At 40.9% G+C, this 20,817-nt stretch overlaps 1 protein-coding gene across 1 annotated transcript in view; it reads left to right on the forward strand.

The window, feature by feature from the left end:
- The window catches only part of zc3h3 (zinc finger CCCH-type containing 3), a 70,088-nt gene that overhangs the window by 43,329 nt on the left and 5,942 nt on the right, over nucleotides 1–20,817 (forward strand). The window contains exons 5-9 of the mRNA XM_042416352.1: nucleotides 2,517–2,680; nucleotides 7,179–7,257; nucleotides 7,644–7,799; nucleotides 8,800–8,869; nucleotides 11,788–11,919. Coding sequence (XP_042272286.1) covers nucleotides 2,517–2,680; nucleotides 7,179–7,257; nucleotides 7,644–7,799; nucleotides 8,800–8,869; nucleotides 11,788–11,919 — 601 coding nt within the window. The remainder of the gene's footprint in view (nucleotides 1–2,516; nucleotides 2,681–7,178; nucleotides 7,258–7,643; nucleotides 7,800–8,799; nucleotides 8,870–11,787; nucleotides 11,920–20,817) is intronic.

A 20,817-nucleotide genomic window follows, 5' to 3' on the forward strand; every position in this document is an offset into this window, starting at 1 on the left:
GTCGGTGATTCAGTCCTTGACTTCTCCTGTGTGTCCCTCTTCGATGATGGGAAAGTAGTGTCCAGGTTGAAAAATCCCAAAGTTTCCCTTTAGTATAGATAATATTGATTAGTGGGACTTTAAATTGTTTGGCAATCTGGGTGATGACTGTATAGATGTGTTCCTCAGGCTTTGTAGACGACAAAGAGGCAGTGGTATATATCTAACACTGAAAGGGCTTCTCCCTAAAACAACTTTGCTGTCCAGCAGTGGAGGATTTGTGCGTCAGACGGGCCTGCAGGCTCTCTGATAACAGATATCCCCCTAGAGGTCATCACAGAAAACAGGCCAAGGAGAGTCCGGGGACAGAGAAGAACTCCACCTTTTCCTTTGAGATGATGTTATTGCTTTTTGATTGCTTGATTCTTGCGGTTTGCTTCTCCTCTCTCATTACAGACAGATGACTTTATTGCGTCTGTAATCTGCTCCCATAGAGGCTGTTTTCACTAATGGTGTTAAACTTATTCACATGGCTGCGTGTGTCTCACTGGTCCTGTGTTTGTGGCTCTCAAACTGAAATCCTCATCTAACAAAAACACAGATCTACATGTTTGTACCAAATCTGTCTTTTCCTTCATGTTGACAGTGCTGCCAGTTTATCCAGGAGTAGTTCAGCAGAAATTTAGTAATATGAACGCTTGGGTTTGAGATTGGCTCCAGTCGAACTGTGTTATGATTCAAGTGTAATCAGACCACTATACTTACTCCCACTACTCCCACTGATGATTACATCAGTAGTGACATTCTTTTATTGTTAGCAAGACGACAGAAGAGATAAAATACCTCACTGACGTATGAGTAAAGAATAACGTTCAAGCCCAAAATTATGACTTTATTTTGTAGGGTTTGTGAAAGATTGACACTCTCTCACTTGCTTGTTCACATTTACACTTCATGTAACTACAACATCCTTGATTTGAAACCAGTCAGCGACCTCTCTTACATACCTCTCTCCATCCTACCATCCATCTCCATCTCCATCTCTACCATCATATAAAGGCAAAATGTCAATAACATAAAGAACAGTGTCAACATCATTTTCTGGCAACAACAGTAAACAACAAGTAAAAGTCCAGGAGATTAAAACAGTGTGTAATCAGACTCACTCTAAGGTTTGGACTCATCCAGATGAACCCAGTGTGAAAACCTCCTAACAGACTGGGTGTTACACCCCCCAGTCATACCCCTGACTACAGCTCCGTGTCAGGGTTAACTGCCATCTGTGTTAACTGTTCATGTCATATCCCCATTAACCTCCATTGTGGCTCCCCAGGCCGCCTGCTCCTTGTTTAAGCCTCCCTGGGTGGTAGTCAGCGCTCCAACATTAGCCTCCATTACGGCTCCCCTGGCTGCAGTTGCCCTGTGTAGGGCAGCCACTGATCTTGTATCACTGAAACTGAGTGTCTGTGCCGCTGAGTTATGGCGTGCAGTCAGGAAGACCCGTCTACATGAACGCCACTGATGGCTGATTTTTTTGCTCCTTTTTTTTTTTTTTTTTTCTTATTTGCAGCAGTGCAGCAGCTCTCTGCTCTCAGCCGCTGCATGTTAGGGGTCCATGTCAGTTGTTTTGTGCGCGGCGTGCGTTTGGGGTAACCCTCTCTTTTCTCTGTAATGGGAGGCATGAACTCTCGCTCTAAACCCATTTCCAGCCCATCTGAAATACGGCAGCAAATTACCTCCAGCGGCGCCCTGCACACCAGCCCCAATCCGCCCCAAATAGAAGTGACAGGACAGCGCAATTTATCGCCATAACCCCTGCACCGCCCCACCACCACCACCACCACCTACTAGCATCTCTGTACACACCGCAGGCTCGCACATACGGCCGCCGCACACATGCACAAGTCAGCTGAGTGACTCCTGAATGGTGAGCATGTGTGTGTAGATTGTGTATACTGTACGTACTGTAGCCAGTGTGTTGTGATACTGCATGTGTGTGTGTGTGTGTGGTCTCTACGCTCCAGTGTAGGGGCCAACCTCGCTGCTCTGGCCCCCTGCCCTGCCTATTATCTCATTGATTTCCTCCTCTCCTCTTTTCAATTCTCTCCATTTCCACACTGCCGTCCTTTCCATTAGAGGAGCAATTTAACAGAGTGCTGTGACATGGGAGGGAGAGAGAGAGAGGAGAGGAGGAGGGGAGGGAGGGAGGGAGGAGGGGAGGGAGGGGGAGACTAGAGGATGGGAAACATAAAGTGAGGAGGGGAGATATAGTGGAAGAGCTGGAGGGAAGACAGGCAAAAAGAGGGGAGGGATGAACAGATATTATCATTCCAGCTCAGAGCACGACTGAAAATTTCACACAGTTTGTGCACCGAGCTTAACCGATAATTAGAATCATTCCAAGTTTAAATGAATCAGAATCATCCTTTAGTGAATATATGACTTTAAGTACATTTAAATACAAGTTCAGGATGTATTCTCATCCTTTATTTCATCTGCATCTGTCTTTCTCTTTCTGTTCTCTCCCCCCCTTGCAGGAGTTTCCTCCAGAGCCGTCGGAGGGCTCCCCACGACAGACACCCGTCATCCACTCAGCACTGGAGAGGAACCGGCATGTGCTGGATACGTGGTTCCCTGTACCGAGTGTCAGCCAATAAGCTGTCCCGCACGGTGGCGTCCAACATGTCGATCAATCGAACAGGTACGCTGCTGCTTATCATCAGAAACTACGACCACAACTTGTATCGTCTAATAACAATTGTGTCAAGTTCCCTCTGAATCCGAGATGACTGTAAGTATTCACAGGTAAGGAAGGAAGAAAAGATTTTCTAGATCAACGCCTTCTTCAATCAGGTATTGATCGAGAGAAATCTGTGGGTGTAAAAACATAGATCCTGATTTTACTTTTAATTTGTTAAGAAATGCAGCCGTCAAGCTGTGGTGATTCTGTTGCTTTTGAGGAAACAAAAACAGTTTAAAGTGATGAGTTCAAGATCTACTTTCTGATATCTGAAGTCCACCTTGATCCAAAACTACATATGCTGGAAGCTAACATAACAAAAGAACCAGACAGTTTACATTGATCCTGAACAGTAAGCTGAAAGTATGATGGACGTAAACACTCACTTGAGGATGTCGTATGTTGTACGATTGTAAAAATTTTAACATTTTCAGACTTGGTGTGCAGAGGCCTTTAATTAGTAAATGAGGATTCGATCTTAATTACAGCATTTTCTAGTTTAGAGGACTGAAATGTCATGATTGTTACTGACCCTGATTTAAAGATGTTCATGTGGAGTTTTCTTGAAAATAAACAAATGCATCCTGTGTATCCATGAGGTCAAAAAAATAAAACATATGCAAAGCTGAGTTTTAAAAATAGTTTAAATGCTGTAGCGTAGAAGACAACAACGAATGTAAACGATTTAAATTCATCGTCGTCTTCTTCTTTCAGCATCACCGCTGTCTACTATTGATCAGTGGAATAGCATGAAACTGGTGCGAAGAATGTGTGTGTTGCTGCTCACGCCCATGCACTTGCATCCTTGTGTGTGTGTGTGTGTACACAATACACACAAAACAGGCACCCACTTGTTAAAACACTGCCATCGAGCTACTAGTGGTCAACAACTCCACAGGGAACCCTTAAATGTGCCAATGGATGCCCAGAGCCCTGTACTGTGTCTCCGGTTAAAGCAAAACAAATTGAAGGGTTGAGAAGGTTTTTGTGACCACACACACACACACACACACACACACACACACACACACACACACACACACACACACACTGTACATTTCTACATTCAGGACATGGATCGTGAGTGCAGCGCAGTGAGTCTGCGTGCAGCCGGAGGTGATACCGGAGTGTGTATTCATGTTCGTGGCTGTAACTCTGTCCACATACTCTCTAATAGACTTAGGGGAGCTTGCTGGATTTGCCATCTGAAATAATAAAGTTGTCATCTGTCAGAGCGGCGAGGGGGAGGGTCTGGAGAACTGGACGGTGCAGATTAAAGCCTGGATCTGCCTCTACCTCCTGCGCACACTTTCTCTTTTTCTGTACATTCTCTAGCGACTAAAGTTTCAGGTGAAATTGAAGAGCTCCACTCTGTTTAAACTCGTGACCGGCATCCCAACAACACTTCACACACACACATTCTAGCATCCTCCAGGAAAAAACACAGGTGTCCTCTCAGCAGGATGTTGTGATTTTACATCTTCCCCGGTGAGCCTTACATTTGTTCTTGGTCCGGAGCCACAGGCCTGTAATCCAGCTCTGCTTAAATCATACCAGAGCGCACACTCGATGAGAGCCCTAACAGCCAAAAAGTTCCAAAATTAGCGGTCTGAATAAGATCAACTGCCATCTGTAACCCCACCCAGCTCGCCTTCTTGTCCTCTTCTCCACTTCTCTCATGGCTTCCAGAAACCCTACACACACACACACACACACACACACACACACACACATATACACATATATACACAGACACCTTCTCCACCAGTGTTTGACGGGTGCATTGAGTACATAGTGTTTATGATGTTCTCAGACAGAGCTGGACGTCACGTTTGGCTTTGGCACCAACGTGTCAAACCACCACAGTATAAATAACCAGTCGCATATCAAGTTGTTATTGCATCTGTCTGCATAGACAGACACAACTACAACAACAACTACTCCATCTGATATGGTAGAAAAAAATGAAAGCTTTCTTTTTTTCCCAGACCTTCTCTCCCTTTTCCAAATATGTATCTATATCATTGTCACTATGCAAAACCTATTGCTGTAATGTTGTAGTAACATCTCACAACATACGTCACTCATGAAGAGTTTACAGGGCTTGCGCATATTGCTCCAGGACTGCTACCACGACTTGACTGAAGAGAGTGTAACGCATCTAAAAGTGAGAAACAGCTGTAAATGCTCAAACATACCTTGATTTTGTCATTTATTTCACTTTACCTCAACATGTGGTGCATTCTCATGCTTGCACTTTTCATGAGGAGAGTTATCAGTCCTTGCTAATCAGCACAAGAAGCAACTATTGGCAATTTTGTATTAATGAAGATTTTTCTTTTTTTTTTTAATGAAGGAATTCCATTAATCAGAAACAAGCTCTTGCATACTGTCAACACTTAACAGTCAGTTTATTTGGCATTTCAATAACCACCTCTATCAGACATTTAATTCAAGAAGTGACGATAAGCCCATTGTGGTGAACTGATGCCACTCCACTAACACACCCAAAACATGCTTAATAATGATTATCTATGAGTAATATCAATAAACCAAAATAAAGTAAAAACACAATCATGCTTATCAAGAAATATACCGTATTTCCTCTAATAGCGACTGGTAGTCAATAAACCCTCCTGTTGTCTTCCTGTTGACTATGCAACTTTTGTCCTCCCGGGTCAATTTTGACTCGGGAGGACAAAAGTCCACATATGCTATAAATTTTAATAAAACATCCAAAATTCAGTGAAAGCGGTGATCATTACTTTTACTTGCAAAGTGTGTGGTATGGAACCATCCATGTGATTTCCAGGCAATTAGATGAAAGAAATTCATATTTCTGATATAAAAACATTTGAAAACGGGTCAAATTTGACCCGAGGATAACAGGAGGGTTAAAAGCCGGGTCTCTGATAATGGCTACTCGCATGCTACAGCTAAGTGGTGCACTGCCAAAATGGTCCGGGTGGAACTCAAGCACTTGAATTATTGTTCCACTGATTGGAGTAAGTAGATTACTGTATTTAATGGTAATGTAGTAACAAAAATTTAACACAAGGAGGCTTCGTACTAAAATATGAGCAAATATACATGTTATATTTATAACATCTGTTTTTTATATATATATATATATATATATATATATATATATATATATATATATATATATATATATATATATATATATATATATATATAAATATCTGTTATAAATATATATATATAACAGATATATATAATCCTCCTGTCTATATATGTGTATATATATATATATATATATATATATATATATATATATATATATATATATATAGACAGGAGGATTTAGAAATAAAGGTCTGTCTGTAACATAAGCCTGCTTCCAGTGAAGGCCCGGTACCCTCTGCAGTCGAGGTAAATAAAGGCTCTGGCCACTATTAGGAAATAATGTATATATATATATAAAAAAAAAAAAGAAGACATGCAATGTAGGAATTCTTTGAATTTATCTGCAATTCTGTAAAATTTTGACCTTAAGTTTTTGACCTTAACTGTGTCAAAAGCAGATTTGAGAAAACACCAAATGTTTGTTGGTTTTACGTCTTAGCTAAAACTTGGATGATGCAGATGATCCATTATTTGGGCTACAGGCAGCTTGTTGAGTCTGGACATTTATATGAAGCAGCAGAGACTCCAGCTGTAAGAGAGAATGATATTTTTGACAAATTCAGCTGCATACAGAGGACAGTAACTTCACACCCAGTGGAGACTGAATGTGTAAGGAGTTCATGTCACTTTTGACTTACTGTAGAGATTGTTAGATAGATTAAAGGATATGTTTCCATTTTGTCATGTCTGTCTTAAAGCAACATTCAGGTGTCCATATGAACAGTGAAAGAGGTTTTCCTCGCTGTAATCATTCCTCCTGTTCATACTTGTTATTAAAAGATCCTTCAAATGTGCTTTCAATGTAAGTGATGGAGGCCAAAATCCACAGTGTGTCCACACAGTCATTTCAAAGTTTATCTGAAGCTTATATGAGGCTTCATCAGTCTGAGTTAGTCATATCAAGTGGATATCTGACACATTTACAGTCTTTTTAGCATCAAATTCCCTCTTTGTGTTTCCTTGGACAGTGTTTCCCTGTTGAGCTGCGGTGGAAGTATAGTAACAAAAAGAGGGACTTTGGCACTAAAAAGACTGTAACGTTGAAAGATATCTACTTGATTTGACTCATTTGGATGCTGAAGCTTCATATTAGCTTAGCATTGTAAATGCATTATGAAGGGATCTTCTAATGGTCAGTATGAACAGGAGGAATGATTACAGCAAGAAAAACATGTTTCAGTGTTCATTTGGGCTCCTGACTGATGTTTTAAGACAGACTTGCAAATTTGCGAACCTGTCCTTTAAACTGAAAAACAACTCAGGATATGTGATGCATGTAAGTTGTTCATTGTCTTTTTTTCTCCAATATTAGGAAGAAGTTTCAGCCTTTCCAACGTCTCACCTGTGAATCCTGCTTTGAATCGGCCCTTTAGCACTCGTCATCTGGCCAGGTAGGCTCATCTGATACACCAATGGTGTGAACATTTCTTTATACGTAGCTAACTTTAAAACTTTTTAATCAACAACAGTTATATATGAGCCATCCTGCTGACTCTTCTCCTCACACAACAGCACCATCATGAAATCAAATCCAGCCAAGACTGTTGCATTTGATCCTCCTCTCTCTCTCTCTCTCTCTCTGCCCCAATATTAACTGCCTTTCATCACCGTCAACTTAAGTTGTAAAGCCAGAAGTAATCTTTTAAAATTAAATTTAGCATATGGTGAATACCTTTACCCGGATACCTGTTACGAAACACTAATCCTGGCACACAAGCTGCTTATTAATCGTTTGTGGATACCTATGTGAATACTTTTGTCTGTTTTCTGAAACAAGCCGTGCAGTCCAGCGGAGTCTCGCCATCATCAGACACGCTCGTCAGAAGAAGCAGCCGAGGCAGTACTGCATGTACTACAACCGCTTTGGCAAGTGCAACCGTGGCAGCAGCTGTCCCTACATCCATGACCCGGACAAGGTGGCTGTTTGCACCAGGTAACATAAACATGTGAAAAAATCTACTTGGTCAGAAGGCTCCAGCTGGAGAGCAACAGGGTGGAAAGCTTGTTGTTCTGACAACTGAACAGGCAGTTGGATTACTTCCAAGATGAGCTGCAATGATTAGTCTATCTAATCTAATCTGAGTCTGTCTGCAGAGAATGAATTGCCAACTATTTTGATAATTAATTAATTGTTTTGAGTCATTTTTCAAGAAAAAAAATTCTCTGGTTTCTTAAGTCCACTGTGAACTGAATATCTTTGAGTTGTGGACTGTTGTTCGGGACAAAACAAGACATTTTAGGTTGCATCTTGGGCTTTGGCTAACGTTGATCGACATTTTTCACCATTTTCTGACATTTTAGAGACCAAACAACTTGATGAATTGAGAAAATAATTGATTAATTGATGATGAAAATAATTGTTAGTTGCAGCCCTACTTTGATGAACACATAACTCTCCATTATTCAATGAACAATACAAAAAAATGAGCAACTGTGCTAGAAAATAGCCCGTGTATATATAAAAACTTGAGGAGAAAAGTCAACTACATCACCCAAGAATCATCCGGGTCATTGAAATTCAGTTCCACGGGCATCTAATAACAAGCTAAAGCTAAAGGCTTCATGATGTAGAAACATGATAAAACATTCAGCTCTTTAAGTCAGTCCTCCATCTCAGATTAATTCAGAAATCATGACACAGCATTTCGTTCCCAACTGCAACAATGACGCATCAGAATTTCCTACAACTCTGATTGGCTTCTTCTCCACAGCAACAGATGAATGTTGGGGTTCATGGCTATTGTAGTATTCAGAGCCATTTGTTATTCCAAATTGGTGGAAAAAAATTATGGCCCTATGATAAACCTTGTGTTGTTACATTATTAAAAGAAGAACTTCGAAACATGACTTTCAGTGGTAAAAAAAAATTTTTTGAGAACCAGTGGCTTCTCTCCTCTATTAACGTCTGCATTTCATCTGTTGTTTTTCTGCAGGTTTCTGCGAGGGACGTGCAAGCAGGCAGACGGGACCTGCCCATTCTCCCATAAGGTGGCCAAGGAGAAGGTAACACACACGCGCATTGCCAAGATGTTGGACACCATGGTGTTTTATGGGTTTTCATTGCAAAGGCCAGGGTTGGGTACAGTATGTAGGTATAAGATGACACATTATTGGGTACAGTCACCGTGGATCGTATTTGCGTTCTTGGCATGGCTCCTGTTTCCATGACACAGGAAGGACTAAAGCAAGACTTGACCTGATGGTGTTCAGGCAGGGGCTGATGGGTAAGGCTAAAGGTTCGAACCTGTGACTTGAGGGTCACCTGTTCGATCTACAGACCAGCAGGATCAATCTGGGCGTGTATTGCTTTCTCCTTCCTCATCACCACCTTCCAGGCGAATTTGTGGACACTACTGACAAAAATGTTATAATTATTTTGTTTTGTTAGTGTTTTATATTTGAGTTTAGCAAATGTTTCTTGTTCTGGTTTGTATGAACAGCAAAATGGAACACGATCTTCACCTCAGACCTTTGGATACATACCTTATCAGGTTGGGGGGCAACAACAACTCCCTCAGCTTCAGGCTGAGTGGCTAAAATTAATTTCACTGCATTTAGTCGATGGACAGAAAATTTGTAAACAATGATTTGGATGATCAATGAATTGTTTAGCAAGTAAACTGTCAAGCAAAAATGCTCGAAAACTGTTTCCTGCTTCCAAAATAAGCGATTTTGACGACATCTCCTTAAACGCTCAGAAAGTGTTTTTTTGATGTTTTATGGTGTATATGATTAATCAGTAAACATTACATTTCTTATTTAGAGTTTTAATAATAACAACGATGTCAGCATGTATCACAACAGGAGAGATGTATGTGATAATGATAATGATTAATTGTGTTACACTGTTGTTCATTTGATCAGACAAGCCTCCTCACATATGTAAAAAACAAATCCTAAAACTCACTTTTTCTTTGCTTTTAATTAGAATTTTCTCATAATTGAATTTTTAAAATGAAACGCTCCTATTATCACTGAATGATTCCACTAAAAGTTGACAGTATTGAATCATCACCGAGCCCAAACTCAACCCCAGCAAACCAAAAGCATCCAAATCAATCCAATTTCCAACATTATGAATCTCTTACTGACCTAAACTGACTCATATCATAATTTTTGATAGACATCTATAAACTGACAGAAACTGGTCATACTGTAATTGAACTGGATAAGCATATCAGAAGTGAGCCATCATGAGACAGCAAATACATGCACTGATTTATTGAAAATCATTTATTGTTACATTCACTGATATCAGATTGATATCGAGTTTAGGTCGTTTTCACTCCACCTCCTTTTAGACTTTTTCGATTCCAGGAAGTTACTGCTGCATGCATTGACGCATGACGGCATCACCTGGTGGTTGTATGCGCATTTGGGCAAAGTCTCCATCTGCTCTGTGAGTTGTTTTGTACAAATTAGCTCAAGCTGGTGAGGAAAGACTCTTGTCCGTTTAGGGGAAAGTGTAGCCAGTCAAAAAGGGAAAGCAGTTCTTTTTCTGTCTTCTATTTTCTTTTCCTTGAGACAAACAACTCTACAACAGGTGTCCTAATGCCTCACCCTCCACATACACACACACACACACACACACACACACAATGCCCTGCACCTGTGTTGGTTGTCACACTGCTGACTGTAAGTGCTGAGAGCCCAGCTGTCTGTTTGTAATGCCACCTCTCCAACAGCCCCACCTGCCCCCCCTCACCACCACCACCACCACCCCTATCCCTGTGGCCCCTCCCTCCACAGGATACTCTCCCGCTCTTGTTTCATGCGGACCCCTTAAACCGGACTGTATGGAGGCTTCCGGGAGAAGGGGGTCAATATGTGGGGGGGGGGGGGGGGCTGCAGGTTTATGCAGCCCTCCAAACCTGATCCGGGTTGCTAGTGTGGATAGGCGAGCCCAAATCCTCCTGCCCCCCCTCCCCCCCTCCCCACTACCACAAATACCTCGAAACCAGACACCCCTCAGCCTACTCCCCTGGCATCACCCCCCCACCTACCCTCCCCATGCCCAGGAACTGCACCCCCACCCCCCACCCCCTTCTGCCCACTGGCCCAGTCTGTGCACACATCCAAAGCACATAAACACATCATGAGAGCTGGACGAGCTGCAGCCTGGATAAATATTTCTGTAGCAGTTAATTAGGTAGAACTGATCCCATCCCAACGAGGTGGAGTCTCCCTCTCACACTCCTCCCCCCCGACCTCCCCTCCCTCCCTCCCTTCCATGTTTCTCCACCAAACCCCCCCCTCAGGGGTATATTTAGACCGGCCTCCACCAGGCTCGCCCCCGCACGCCAAACAGTAGATCTCTCTCTGCACACACACACACACACACACGCACACACACACACACCCTGCACACATGCTGTCAAGACACACATTCACTCTCATTCTGCTGCTGTCAACTGCAATTAAGGTCATTTAGCCGCTCAGTGTGACAGATCGCTTGGCACACGGGACACGTCTAAATTGTACATGACTGTGGTGTGTTTTTTAAAACCACATGTCTGTTTACAAAGTCCTATAATCTCATGTAATCTCACTCCTCATCACCCCCTGCTCCTCTCCGTGTTGTTGTTCCTCTTTACTTTTTCAAAATCAAGAGGAAATGATCTTGACAGAGAATAGACATGAATTAGAAAATAAAATTTGTAAACCATCTTTACCCTTACTCCTCGTTACTCAATAACCAGGATGTTTTCAGGAACAAAGCCAAGGATAAAAAGTGCTTTATCCACAGTCAGATTGAAATCAATTCAATCTGTTTTTGGACATTTTGCCAATAAAGTCTCATGGGTTTTGTGTTAGTCTATGTCCTGATTTAAAAGGTTTTATAGTTCCTCTTTTCAGCCTGTACTATGACTGTTTTCTCTAGTTGAGATGACTTCTGTTTCTGACTTTTCTCCTACCTGCAGATGCCAGTGTGCTCCTACTTCCTGAAGGGAATCTGTAACAACAGTGACTGTCCCTACAGTCATGTCTACGTGTCCCGCAAGGCTGAAGTGTGTGAGGACTTTGTTAAAGGTTACTGTCCTCAAGGAGAGAAGGTAAACACACACACAAACACACGATAAACGTTCAATCTGAGGCAGGTATGACTGTACCGCGTGAGCCCCATTCAGTCCAAATGTCTTATTTCATTGTTTCTCTAGAGGGAAAAACAAATAAACCAATAAATAAATAAAAGCCAATCTGTTTAGCTACGGCTCACCAGGCACTGCCTTTTTAAAAATATAATCTTTACATCGATGCAACTGTGGTTCATCAAAACCTATATATCCATCTCAGATGAGGAGGTACTCTACAGGCTATCAGACAAAGGAAGAACTTGAGATACAAAATAATTCAACTTTTCTTGAGTCTTGACCAGCAACAATGCCACAATATAGGACAGCCGGATATTCCGGCACAGAGCGTGCACCTGCACTAACGTCCGTTAGGCCTCCACTGGTGTGTGGGTTTACTTAACCCGCTTTCAGACAACAGACACGATAATGATGCTCGTCTTCTGAAACCACATTTGACCCATGTCACAGATTCAGCTCTGTTTGTCACTGTCAGGAGAGTTTCAGCCTGCAGTGTCGTTCCACTTTACTCCTAAACCACATAATTACAAAAAATGACAGCCTGAAGCAACAGGCTTCACTTTCACTTTTCTTTTTCTTGCTGGCAGCCTCGTGCTCAACCATTATGCGAATTGTCTCTTTCTCTCTGTCACTTGGGAAATCAGTGAAATTACATTTAAACATCAGTTTCGTTAAATTTAGTTTCCATTCCCAATTGAGATACCTTATCAGCAAAGCTCTGACTGGTGTGCAACCCAGGTTGATGCAGGGGGACCCAATGAGAAGGACCAGTCCAGTTTTAATCCATGTCGCTGTGTCAATCTTAACAGAAGCATAGAAATCAATATATGTGGCAGTTTGGGACTTCATATTGGTTTGACCTCAGTAAATCTTTGTTTTGCACTCCACTAACACAATCACTTGATGAAAGGGGAACTCAATTTTACAAAAATCACACTTTTGTCTGTACATCAATGTCTGTTTTTCAGACATGTGTAGTATAAAGCCTTTTGTGTCTTCAGGTTATGTCACTTGAGTCAGCGTCGGTTGGGTCTGAAGACTAAAGTTTGAAAATTTTAAAAACCTGGGGGCGTGGAGACAGAAAGAATCGAGGTTACCAGACCTCTGTAGCTAGCTCATCATCTCTGCTCGAGGCTAGCAGCACCAGGCTACATTAGCTGCTACTAGCATAACATGCTGATGTTGCTTTTATCCAAAACGACTTACAGGCAAGGCAGGACATTGGACTTTCAAAAGAGCTGTGACAACACACCTGAATCTGTACAGTCAAGTTGCATTGTGGGTAATGTAGGCGCTAGGTTTTGACAAGGAAGAAGAATGGAATAAAAAATATAATATCTCTGCTTCTGTTGCATCAGTTTTGATACTTAAAAAAGAAAAACATGGTGAGTCGGGCGGTGTCGTAAGAGTATGGTGCTAAATCGATGGACATTCCTTTAAGTTCTTTGTCTAAGCTGTGTTCTTCATTTAAACGTATAATTATGTTGTACAACATGTATACAGTTCCATTGAAATTAAACTGAGGCTTAGGTAAACAAGTAGTTTGGTAACCAATCCGTCCCTCTCACACACACACACACACATACGCACGCAGTGACACACAGGCAGGAACAGCTGCAGAGGGTGGTGGTCCATAATGGCATAACTGTAGTGTCTGAGTGACACATTGAGGGCCTGATGGGTAACAGAGAGCCACCTACAAATGACTCCCGAGTCCTCCCCCTCCACACACACTCTGCCCCTACATCCACTTCAAACACACTCTCCCCTCCTGTGTTTTCGCCTCCCTTTGTCTCCCCCTCTCCTCCTCTCTCTGCTTGTTTTTGAACGTCGAGTGTGAAACAGATGCTTTTTCACACTGTCAGACCTCATTTAAATAGCGCATGGGGAAATGAGGATATAGAAAACAAAAGGGATATTAATATTTATTCTATTAGCTGAAGTGCTTAGGTCTGTGATTTTCCCCCTGTGTGTGTGTGTGTGTCTTTGTGCCTAAGCGCATGTGTGTGTGTGTTTATGGAGCATTGCGCTCTGAGGCTCTGGCGGCTCTATGATGGATAGCAGGCAGTAATTATAGATGGGAAAACTGCTGAGGATGGCACTATGGGCCAGGCAGGCAGACACTCCAGCAGCTCAGGGGTTAAGTCTGCTCCTCACCTCCATCCTCCTCCTCCTCCTCCTCACCACAGACTTGCCACCATCCTGCCTCATCCTAGCTTTGTCTCATACTCACCCTCCGCCTCGTAGGATTTGTCTGCGCCTTCCTAATTGTCCCCGTCCGTCTTCACTCAACAGCATCTATCGTTATTTATTTCCAGCTTTCTGTTTTTTCTAATCTGGCAGCTTGATCCCATCTTCTCTCAAGGCCCAGACGTACCAAGTTGACAGTCACTCTAGTTTGGTTCCAGTCAGACCCTTTCAGCTGCCGTTTGGTCAGTTTTCACTAATTCACCAGGCTGATTTCTCCCTTTTAATGCAGTTTCTCCTGAGTAAAGATACTCGTAACTCCTAGTCAACTTCTAAGCACTTATGACGATCTTCATCAGTTTTCATCAGCCCTCCATCAGCTGTCCTGCTGTGTGGTCAGGTGCAACTTTTAACAGAAGACCTGAAGCTACACCTCAGTCAGTCTTTCTCTTTTCTTTATTTTTCAGTCATCTGTCCGAGAGAACAGATACACTTCAACAAAAAACAACATATCAGGGGCAGTGAGCGCTGCCAAATGCTAAACACTGGCAGAGGATACAGCTGATGTAGACAAAATGTTAGTCAAAATGCATCTTTTCTTCTTGTATACCTTATTGCTTTTCCGTCTCACACTTGAAGATTCTATTGATACTAAAGGAAATAACACACTGGGGACGTGTTACTACTGTCAAAACACCAACACACGTTGTTTCTATGTTAACCCACTCAGTTGCATCATAGGTTGACGTGCGTCAACTGGTTTAGATACGCAACTGTCCCAGTTTTGACATCTTAAAAAAAGGCAAGCTAGTCGATAACTGTGTCTGTTTGCCGTTTGGTTATGAGCAGGTAGTGTACAGTGGCTTTTTAGAACAACTTCTCTGAAAATAGCTGCCTGCTGCAGCTGAAAACAACACCATGAGAGCACTGAGAGTGAACCAAAACAGTAAAGTTGCAGCCAGACAGCTAAACAATGAGCTGAAACTCAATATAAAGGTCTGTAAAGCTGATAAGTCTCTGTAGGTTCATCACTACGAGCAACACCTCTGACATTACACAATGACATATGATAAATAGAAAATATAAAAAATATCGATTATAGCCACTTTAGGGCTGAGTTCAGACCAAAAGCTCTTCACTTTGTTAATAAAACACAATGTGGCTGCATTGTTGTGTGAGTGTTATAGGCACAGGTGAGAAGATAAAATACAAAAGCAGTACCAATAACTTATTAGACAATGAAAGCGTATTAGATGCCAAAACACTGTACACTAGTTTCTAGTACTATCAGACAGGATTTTACAAATCTGGTAAGTTGTCTCGTGATGATAATTTTTTCTTTCATCTTGACAGTCATTAGGTAAATGGTAGAATTTTCCGCACAGATTACAAGGTATTCTACCTGGAATAAGTTGAGCCAGGTTCACTGTTTTTGCAAGACATATTTTGATGGAGCTTTCTGCATCTGGGCAAACTGTGCCAACACAGTTACTGAAATGTAGGAGGAGGCTGCATTTATTTTGACGCAGTGCTAATGTTGGTCTGAACATGGCCTGTGATCTAGTAACACTGTGAACCCTCATTTTCTTAAAGGGGACCTATTATGCTTTTCCATATTTTCAGTCATATATATATATAATGTTACAATGTTGGATGTTCATATTAAACATGGCCAAAGTGTCAAATAATGAGGTAAATGTATGTAGCAGTAATCCCTGTGAGTCGTTTACCAGTTGGAGGTGTGCTGCTTGTCTGCAGCTCTTCATCAAACATCATCATCACTGTGGCTGTTTCTCTTGTACTATTCCTTCCAACATTATTTCTAACTGATCTTATCTTATCCATATCTTGTTGTGTTGCCTGGATTTTAGCGCCACTAACGAAGCTCTGCTAATTTGGTGAGGAACATGTTTTATTTCCTGTAAATTCTTCACAATAAAAGCCTTGTTATTTAGTCATTTAAAAGCTTTTAATTTGAAGCAGTAAAGCAGGAAATGTTGGGTTTGCATCAGCGGTAACTTAACATGACGCTGATACGGCTGCCCCTCGGCAGGCTTCCAGAAAGCTGGCCAATCAGAACCATTTGGGCTCATCGGAAGGGGGATCTTAAAGAAACAGGAGCTAAAACTGCCTCTTAGAGACAGAGGCTGAACTGAGTGGCTGCATAAAGGGCCAGTATAAGATAAATAAGGATTTATTGAACTGTGAATCATGCAAAGCTACTCTAGTGGAGTCACAGTATAAAAATATAGAGGTGGAAATGAGCATAATAGGTCCCCTTTAATATTGCCCTCTCTAATGGCAGTAATTTAGCAACTCGGGCTCCTTTATTGTTCAATTCTACTCATTGCAAGTTCCTCCAGACAAGAGTGTTGGCTTAATGCCCAAGATGTAAATGCATGTGGATGTCGCTCTTTTTATTTTACTGTCTTTTCCATCTCCTACCCTCCCTCTCTGTCTTTCTTTCTTGCTTTTTTTTGCTCCTTCTCTCAGTCTCTTGTTAAATGTGCTGACTCTTGCTGGTTTTGGCCCAGCAGAGAGCTCTCTAATAGGCCCCAGAGACATCCCAGCATTCTTTAAATCAAGTGGAAAATTGTTAACTTGGTGTGGGATAAAGATGTTCTGTCCACTTTAACTTTTTCCTCCCATTTCCCAGCTCTCTCTCTTTCTCTCTCTCTCTCGTTCTCTCTCTCTCTGTCTTTTTATGAAAATGAGGATGTATGGAGCTGTGGGGAGTGAACTGAGCTTTTACAGTCAATTTCTGTGACACTTTGTGTTTCTCAGACTGGTGAAGTGCTTCAGCTTTAACTCCTGTTGTCCCCTTAACACTCTTCTCCAGACAAAAACTCTTCCTGTGAGCAATGACACATCAGAGGTTGTGTTTTTAATTTGTAACCATTTCTGGGAGATACTTTATGTGACAAACATTATGATCCTTTATCACTATACATATATTATGTCTTTATCATGTATTTAGATGCACATCAAAATGGACTATAGGGATTAATCAGGGTTTGTCGCAGTGTATTATTGTGCAGACACAGCGCTCACCACCTCACCCACTACCTCTGCAGGGTTTCTCCCAGTATCCTGTTAATGATTATGGATAAAATGATGATTGCTTTTTTTTTTTTGTTTGGCATTTGAATATTTTAAATGGACAGAAAAGTGCTGCCAAATGTACATATTTTCAAATCAAAAAACATCTTAAAGCTATTTAGAACTAAAATAAAACTGAAAAAGAAGATGCAGTGACACTTGCAGGTTGCTGCTCTGTAGTAAAAATGTTGACACCTCCCGCCACAACTATGTTTGGGATGCAGAGATCTGTAAATTTAGAGGGTACTTGTACGTGCGTCTGTAAGTGGTTAGTGATTTGGGGGCCCTAGGCAAACTCAGTCATGGGGCCTTCTTCAGGTCTTATTTTCACCCTTTCTCTAATTGAGAATGTTGGTATTGGTGGTGGTAGATGAAGTACTCACACTTAACATAGTATGTTAACAGTAAAAGTGCTGCATGTACTGCAAGAAGTATTATTAGCAAAATGTATCTAAATTCACTTAACGTCTGTTCAAGGTGGAGCTCAGTTTAGCTGCTGTAAATACTGCTGGATAGTTTTATTATATAATAATGCATCATATTTTATTTGTTTATCATATACTTTGTGTGTAAAATCTTAATCTGTAAAGTAACCAGTGACAAACTGTCAGATAAATGTAGTAGAATGACAAGTACAGTATTTCCCTCTGACATAGAAGGAATCCCTCCTAGTAGAAGTGGAGTAGAAGTACACAGTTGCATGAAATGGAAATGTTAAAGTAAAGTACATGTACCTCATAACTGCAAGCATAATATTTGAGTAAATGTGTTACTTTTCACCATATGGTGTTAAGGAGGTTGATGATTTCAATAACTCGGACTTGGAAAGCATTGCTGTCTCTATTGTATTGTCCCCTCGTACGTCTCTTACTGTTGTCAGCATATATCGACCCCCTCATTCTAATAACATTTTTTTATGACAAATTGAAATCCTTACCAAAGGAAATTGGTACCAAGTCTGAATTAATTGTATTAGGTGATTTTAATATAAACTGGGCTGAGAAAGTGAACAGATCAGTATAATCTCATCCAAATAATTCAAGGCCCAACTAGAGTTACTCAGTCATTACAAACGCAGATGGATCTTATTTTTAGTGACAAACCTGAAAGAATCACAAAATCATTTAATCTGGTAACAGGTATGTCCGATCATAATCTGACCTTAATTGTAAGAAAACTGACTAAACAACAATTTTTATACATACAAGAGGGCAGAGGTTTTTTTAATGTCAAAACCAAAAACTTAGTTAGTTCATTAGAGGATAAATTAACTGGAATGAGGTTCTGCAGTCTGATGACATAGAAAAGGTATCTAATATAATGATGGCCAGAGATATTGAGACTAAAAATGAATTTGCAAAAAGGTCTCACACTCGCATAAAAAATGTAATTGACCATGGTTAAATGAGTATCTTTGGAGGTTAATGAAGCAGAGAGACTTAGCATTGAAGGCAGTACTCAAATCTGGATTACATGATAAGAGAAAATTTCACAAATTGCAAAACAAAGTAGTAAAAATACTGAGACAGACAAAGCAGATTCTTTTATCAGACTAATCAATGAGTCTAAGGGAAATGGTAAATTAATCTGGGTAAATATCAGTAAAATTACAAAAAAGGTGAGTAAATCAGTTCAAAATTGGGTAATAAAGGAACAATCAAAAGTGACAGAAGACAAAGAACAAATAGCTACAATCTTCATTTTTTTTGTAGATTTAGTGCAGTGTTCGGCCAAGAATTTTGGTGTGAATAATGAATTCCCTGTTTTCGCAAATGAAAATGTCTCAGAATCTACAGCAATGAAATCACTTGATTGCCTTCAAGGGTTTAAGTCTAAAGATGTCTTTGATAGTGATGCAATTTTAAAAAAAATATATAAATCAATACTATGCAATCCTTTAACTCCTATGATAAATCTATCAATAACAAACTCCAAAATGTTACTTAAATGACATTAAACAATGTACAAGAGTAGGTGGTAAGTGTTCCTCATTTGCTAGTTGTACAGTAGGGGTCCCTCAAGGGTCTATTTTAGGACCAATTTTATTTAGATTATATATTAATGATCTTCTTCAATTATGTCCAGATGTTAGCATCCAAACGTACGCTGATGATACTGTGATTTTCACCCAAGATCTGAAGAACATGCTGCAGCCAAACTGACAGCTGCAATAAGCAAGGTGTCGGATTGGCTGGCTAAGTTATGCTTGACCCTTGTAAACAAAACAGTATTTTAATTAACAGTGAAGTCGTCAAATCTGTGACACATGTTAAATATCTAGACATTATAATCGACATAAACCTGTCCTTCAAGTCAGTTTAATCTGAATCATTTTAAGAGTGTCAGGCACCAGTTGTCTCTGTCTGCTGTAAAGCTTTTTCTCACAGACAGGTGTGACTACACTGAAGCCTGATTACTCAATCTATAAACAAATCTTAAAAGTACGAGATAAAAATCCAAGGGATCACCATCACTGTAATATCCTGAAAAAATATAATCTTCTCTATTTTAATATCTTCATATTTTACTCTGATGTGCAGTGGTCGCAATTTTTTAAAGTGCTTTGGTGGCCTTTTGTAACTAATTTCGAGTTTTTTTGAGTTAGATGTTGGTCTAAACATCATAATAAATCTTTGGCTATTACAACTGATCAAGCAGTTGTCTACCTTGCCTAATCGTAAAGTCTGCCTCTGGGCATTTTTCTCTGTTTTCTGACAATTAATAGACAAAACGGTTAATTGATGAATTGAGAAAATTATTGGCATGTTATTTATTCATGAAAAAATCATTAGTTGCAGCCCAAGTCACATTGGGCTCTGCAAACTTGTGATGCAAAATTTTTTAAAAGAATAAACAGTTTAACAATAAATCATAAAATAATAATAATAGCGTCATGATTTTCAATAAAACAGGACCTGACTGGGCCAGTCATGTCATGCTCTAAATATAAAACCACGGACATCATCGACACCAGTGGCAGGCCTGATTTGTTACACAAAATGTTGTGTCAAAACCGCAGCCCTATAAGATGATCCAGAGAAACATTTGACAGCGAGTTGATCCCGGGCCTCCCTGGCACCCAGGGGTGCAGGAACATGGGTGTGAGGGCGGTGAGAGGGGTTCTGATGGCAGAGAGTCAAGGCAGCCGGGCTCTAGGGAGAGTTTACCAAGACTCCACAGCGTTCCTTGAAAATCGATCTCCAGATCCCCTCTCCCCTCCACTTACACACACACACACAAACACACATCCCCCAATACACACTCTATTTCTGGACCAATCTGCTTCCCGGTCCCGCACTCCTCATCCCTCCACACGCACACGAACACACACTCCTCACAGCCTGCACCCCAGAGTGAATAAAATTAGCTTTCCTGACAGGTGGGAGGGATCGGATCTCGTTGAGAATGAAGCTACCAATTTACACCCGTATTACACTGTCATACACACTCAGTTGCAAACATGCATGTGAAAGCTCACTCTCTCATGCACAATGCTCCCCGCAAGAATGACACTAACTGTGACCTACTTGCTCAACTTGCACATTAAAGGACAGGGTGAAGGAACAAGTGTTA

The sequence above is a fragment of the Thunnus maccoyii genome, chromosome 7 (assembly GCF_910596095.1).
Source record: "Thunnus maccoyii chromosome 7, fThuMac1.1, whole genome shotgun sequence".
Lineage (NCBI taxonomy): Eukaryota > Metazoa > Chordata > Actinopteri > Scombriformes > Scombridae > Thunnus > Thunnus maccoyii.